Source organism: Montipora foliosa, chromosome 11 (assembly GCF_036669935.1).
Source record: "Montipora foliosa isolate CH-2021 chromosome 11, ASM3666993v2, whole genome shotgun sequence".
Lineage (NCBI taxonomy): Eukaryota > Metazoa > Cnidaria > Anthozoa > Scleractinia > Acroporidae > Montipora > Montipora foliosa.
The window spans coordinates 50,188,247-50,194,365 of NC_090879.1; the positions used below are offsets into that span (position 1 = coordinate 50,188,247).

Consider the following 6,119-nt stretch of genomic DNA (forward strand, 5'->3'; position numbering starts at 1 on the left):
GGCACTTGAAGAAAGTTGTGATTGTCTTAGGGGCATTGGGGAGCTTCATGGCCAAGCTGGAAAAGTATTTGGCAGATATCCAAGTTGGGCTTAAGACTCATACGATGCAGAAGACCGTTTTATTAGGATCAACAAGGAGCCTAAGAAGAGTTGTGGAATGCTGAGGCGGATTGTTGCTGCTTGTACCAAAACCACTCGCAGAACATTGCTGCGATAGTTGTAAAAATAAAATAAAATAAATAAATAAATAAATAAATAAATAAATGAATAAATAATAATGATGACGATGATAATAATAATAATAATGATGATGATGATGATAATAATAATAATAATAATAATAATAATAATAATAATTATTATTATTATTTTATTAAACCCTTCTCAAATTAAAAATTAAATACAAATTCAGCAATACTATAGTTAAAAAAAAAAAGACTTCTTCGTGGTCTGATGGTTTTCAACAAAGGAAATGTAAACAACTGTTTGTAGACTAAAAAAAGGAAAATTTCTATGTACATCCACTAGTGAAATATCTATAACTGTCAGGTCTAGGGAAGTCCTGCTTGACCCTTCTCTATTTCTAGATCACTATCTTTAACGTCTAAGTTCCTCCTTCTCGGGGTTCTCGATCCCCATAGGCATAGGAGTGCGCTCCGCAAAATTGCAGAGGACACTTTCGCCCTGACCCAAGAAATTGCTGTGGCGTAGCTCTCTTGCTTTTTTGCAGATAATGACTCGGCTAATCTTGAGTGGTACCTCAGGCATTCGTCAGCCATCCCTCCCGTCATTGTAAATACCAGTGGGGTGAATGTGCCTTGCTCTATTTCTGTGACGCGAGAGTTGTATTTTCGCTTCTTCTCATTTTCATGAATCCTGTAGATTTACTTGGGGCTGAGATCTCTATACGAGTCCGCATTGGGATGACATACTCTTATATAATAATAATTATAATAATAATAATAATAATAATAATAATAATAATAATATGAAATGAAGTTTATCCAAGTGTCAACCAGGAGTCCAACCTCGTTCCCAGGGTCTCCATTGTCGTTGATCATCGACAAAGAGACCCTGGGAACGAGGTTGTTACGAGCCCCAGTGGCAACTGTATTTAGCGCTGGGCACTAATGGGGACCCTGTGCAGAAATCAAATCAATCGTTGGTTTTTGAGGAGAGGGGAATACCGGAGTAGTACCCGGAGAAAAACCTCTCGACAAACTCAACCCACATATGACGCCAAATCCATGTGGAAGTTGGAGTCGGACCACATTGGTGGGAGTCGAGTGCTCTCACCCCTGCAGTCTGCCGTAATTTGATTTAATTGCAGTCTCAGATATTAATAAGGAACTTGCACTCGTCTGTATAAGCCAGAGACTGGTGTAAAATTATTTTAATTATTGTTCTAAGTCTGTTGAGGCAGATGCAGAATTATCTATATGGTGCGATTTCTCAAACAGCTAGCTTGCCTTTTCAGTTTGATTGATTCCTCTTTACCTTACGAACAAAAGTACTTTAAAGGCATTTTTAGATCAAGAAATTGAAACCTACATTTTTGTTTAATCCTGGATTAGCGATAATCTGCTTACAAGATCTGTAACGTGAATCAAATTAACCGAATCAATCACCCTCGAATGTGTACTTGAGCAGTTCAAAACACGATTAGGCGAATTAGGCGCCAAGTATTTAAGTCTCAATTAAGTTGACTTGACGGCGGCCTACGTGGGATCAAAAGTAAACACCTGATGTACCACTTTCAAATCACATTGAAGAATCTCAAGAATAGTTTGGACTATTCATCATCTCAAAAGTTCCTGAATCAAAAAAAATTCAATTCACGTTTTCTGAAACAATCAAGTACATTTTGTCAATTGGTCTGGATAAAAGCAGTGATGACATTAATTTAAAGAAAAACACGACACTCCTGAGTTTTACAGACATGTTTCGGCAGTTGCCTCTGTAAAATTCAGGAGTGTCATGTTTTTCTTAATTTGTCAATTAAATTAAAGTTAACAAAGCTCTAATAATAATAACGTGAAATGAACTTTATTCAAGTGTCAACGAAGAGCCCAACCTCGTTCCCAGGGTCTCCATTGTTATTGATCATCGACAAAGAGACCCTGGGAACGAGGTTGCTAGGAGCCCTGGTGTCAACTGTATTTAGCGCTTGGGCACTAATGAGGACCCTGTGCAGAAATCAAATCAATCGTTGGTTTTTGAGGAGAGGGAAAGACCGGAGTAGCACCCGGAGAAAAACCTCCCGATGCAGAGTAGAAAACCAACAAACTCAAAAAGAAAAACCTCTCGACAAACTCAACCCACATGTGACATCAAATCTGGAAGTCGGAGCCGGACCACATTGGTGGGAGTCGAGTGCTCTCACCCCTGCAGTCTACCGTAATTTGATTTAATTGCAGTCTCAGATATAAAGCAAGGCACTTGTACTCGTCTGTATACGCCTGAGACTGGAGTAAAGTTATTTTAAATTTTTCTACAGCTAGCTTGCCTTTTCAGTTTGACTGATTCCTCTTTACCTTACGAAAAAGTACTCTAAAGGCATTTTTAGGCCAAGAAATTGAAACCTATCGTTTTTGTTCAATCCTGGATTAGCGATAATCTGCTTACAAGATCTGTAACGTGAATCAAATTAACCGAATCAAGTTGAAAGATTGGGTCATTCGTTTCATGCTCTTTACATAGAATAGCGACGTTCTCTCGAGTCTGCGTGTCTTCGTATCACAAGCGCTTGTTCGTGAAAACAACTGAACTGAGACCGAACTAAGAAAACCTTTTGGTATCATAATCAATACCCGGCCGCGTTTATATTAGGGACGTAAGAAGGTTAATTATGCCCCAGTTCTACTTTGAATATGAACGCGGTTTATTTAGTTGAAGTACCTTACTTTGTAATCTTAGAAACGAGTCTAGATTTATCGCCCTCGAATGTGTACTTGAGCAGTTCAAAACACGATTAGGCGCCAAGTATTTAAGTCTCAAGTTGATTTGAGGTCACTTGAGTTTCTATAACACTTATGGCGGCCTACGTAGGATCAAAAGTAAACCCCTGACTTTACCACTTTCAAATCACATTAAAGGATCTCGAGAATAGTTTGGACTATTCATCATCTCAAAAGTTTCTGAATCAAAGTAAAGTCAATTCAAGTTTTCTGAATCAATCAAACATGACAATTTGTCAATTGAATTAAAATGAACAGAGCTATGTGTATGTCTTGGTGGTTAATGTACGTTTTTGGCGGTGGAGTATTTCAAGCCATAAAAACGACTTAATTGCTTTACATCACCCGGAGTTTGAATCCTAGAAGCCCTTCAGGTATCCTTCTTAAAGATGGGAAATAATTTACAAAACAAATAGTGTGATCCTTGCAAGAGAATATTAACTGGCCTAATGTGGAATTTTCTACCCACTTGACGTCACCTTCTATGAGCCTACGAACGCGACATCTAAATCAACTTTTACTAACAACGCTAGTCACATTTATAATTTTTTTTTAAACTTATGCCACAAAGGATGTATATTTATTTCTTCTTTTCCACGTACCTTAAGGCTATCATGGAACAAACTACCGAAAGACATTGTTGAAAAGTAATACTTTAGAGACATTTAAGACTGAGATTACCAAGCATTTTATTGCGTAATTTACGTATTGATGTCATTTTCATATTTATCTATTTATTTTTCATGTATCATGCTTGTGTAGATATTATTTTTGTTACAATTTTAATCATCTTTGTAATATTTTCAACGTTGGTGCGATGTCTACACTTATGTCCAAGATTCACCGTAATAGCCCTTTTCACGGTTACAAGGAGAGGTTAGAGACATTTAGCACCACGTTTTTCGTTATTACGGCTGACGTGAGACTGCAGTTTGAGGTTTGACGTTTGCCGTTTGAGGTTTAATCCTCAATGTACTTTAGCAAAGGGTCGTTCCGTCAAGTCAAAACGGGAAGAAACGCAAGGAATTTTGGGTTATAAACACTTCAAAATGGCGGCTGCAGGTGCCAGGTAACGTCTGAACACTTACAACTTATGCCACAACAATTATAGTCGCTTTCAGAATTTAACACTGTTTTCAAGTTCCAATGTGATTTACCTCTTAGACACGATTTTAATGACATTCTTGAGGTGATGGTCTATGAAGACAGCAGTGATGACTCTAGTAGTAGTAGCGACGGTGACGACTTAGATTTGCTTCTCGTCGATACAATGTTCCCTTCAACCGTTAAGTTGGACTTTCCACGGATAAAGCTGATCGACCTTAGTGATGCACAGTGTGAAGCCATGTTTAGGAAAGTATTAAGCTTTTGTGCATAACTGTTCCTTTATTTTATGCACGGATACTGGGGTCCTGAATGGTATTATGTCATCCACAGGCATTGGAATTACCAGCATATTATGAATGTGTACAAAGAACCAAGTGTACAGGAATGGAAGCCCTCATGATTCTACTGAGAAGACTTGTGTACCCCAATCGATGGTGCGACCTTGTTCCAGTGTTCGGAAGGGATGAACCTCAACTCAGTCTTATTTTCAACAAAGTAATGAAGCAATGAAACAATAAAACAATACTATAGTCACACTCGAAGTCAAAAATCAAGCAACCCTGTGCAAATGTAATGACTGGTGGCAGAGTTAACTTGTGTAATTGCCAAAACATGTAATGATTGTTTTTTTATTTCTCTATGGTAGGTGATGGATGATATCTATGAGCGGTTCAATCATTTGCTCACGTCATTAGACCTAGTTTGGCTAGATCCAGAGTTGTTCTCTCAGGCAGTTGAAGCAAAAGGTGCCCCCTTACACCAGTGCTGGGGGTTTATTGATGGGACACCAAGGCCTATTGCACGCCCTATAAGAAATCAGAGAATTATGTTCAGTGGACACAAGAGAACACATTGTTTAAAATTTCAGGTGTGTGGATTGTTTTTGGTTTGAGCCCCGTTAAACCATCGTATACATCTCAGTTATATCTAGGTGATCACCATCATCCTTGCTGTCTGGATAATCTTGTGTCCCATAAGCATTTTTCCCGTGCATGGTTATCTTAAATAACCTGAACACATGGTTTGAGAAAACGAAGGCGACCAGAGAGTTACAGAATATGGAAACCAGCCCTAAGAGGCAACAATTTGATGCAGGAAAAGGGTAGCCAGGTCCCTTTTTTTGTCAGAGAAAAAGTTGATATATTTTAAGTGTTGAGCCCCTTACTGTAAAGTATCTGCAGCAGAGTACGTGAAACTTGTTATTAAGGACAAAGTGTTTTTATCTATGTAGGGGTTGGAGGTACTTCCAGTGACAGGGTTGTGCGAGACCCTTTTCTGGGAAAGAGGGAGACTTTCTTGGAGTTGACAAAGCATTGTATAGGGGTTATTGGACTTTTTATCAACCTTTTGGTCTGGTTGTGGCCTAAAGAACGTTCCTTATTATTTGTCTGTATTTGCATATTACCTTAAAATTTATTATGATTTTGTATGAACATGCCTCCCTTCCCTTTCAAGTTATTAAGATTTAATAAATAGGATGTATTTTAATACAAGTACATGTTCACTTTCAGTCAGTACAAGCACCAAATGGCATTATTGCTCACATGTTTGGCCCCATAGAGGGACGAAGGCATGATGCCTTTATGCTTGGGGTCAGTGGTCTTGCTGATAAGCTTGAAAGACTTCAGACACCGACGGGAGAACCTTATGTCATATATGGTGACCCTGCATATGGAATAACCCGCAACATTCTAGCACCATTTCGTGGAGTCCGATTGACAAATGATGAACAGTTGTTCAACACTCAAATGAGCAAAGTAAGAACATGTGTTGAGTGGGACTTTGGCAAAATATGCCAAAACTTTGCCTTCATGGATTTCAAAAAAAACCTGAGAGTTTTGCTTCAGCCAGTTGGAAAGTACTATTTAGTTGCTTCTATCTTGGTGAACTGCCACACATGCCTGTATGGGTCCCAAACAAGCACCTACTTTAACCTAGAACCACCATCTCTTGAAAGATATCTTTCAAACCACTAGTCTAGTGGTTTAAAAGATATCTTTCAAGAGATTGTGCTTCTGACAGTAGTGCATAACCTTCAAACTACAGTGTAAAATA

The 6,119-nt window shown here is 38.5% G+C and overlaps 1 protein-coding gene across 1 annotated transcript; it reads left to right on the forward strand.

Moving 5' to 3' along the window:
- Positions 1–4,006: 4,006 nt before the first annotated feature.
- On the forward strand, positions 4,007–6,040 carry LOC137977343 (uncharacterized). The gene is made up of 5 exons (XM_068824571.1): positions 4,007–4,026; positions 4,122–4,314; positions 4,395–4,559; positions 4,711–4,932; positions 5,576–6,040. The coding sequence occupies exons 1-5, from the start codon at positions 4,007–4,009 to the stop codon at positions 6,038–6,040; spliced, it is 1,065 nt and encodes a 354-aa protein (XP_068680672.1).
- The last annotated feature ends 79 nt before the right edge of the window (positions 6,041–6,119 follow it).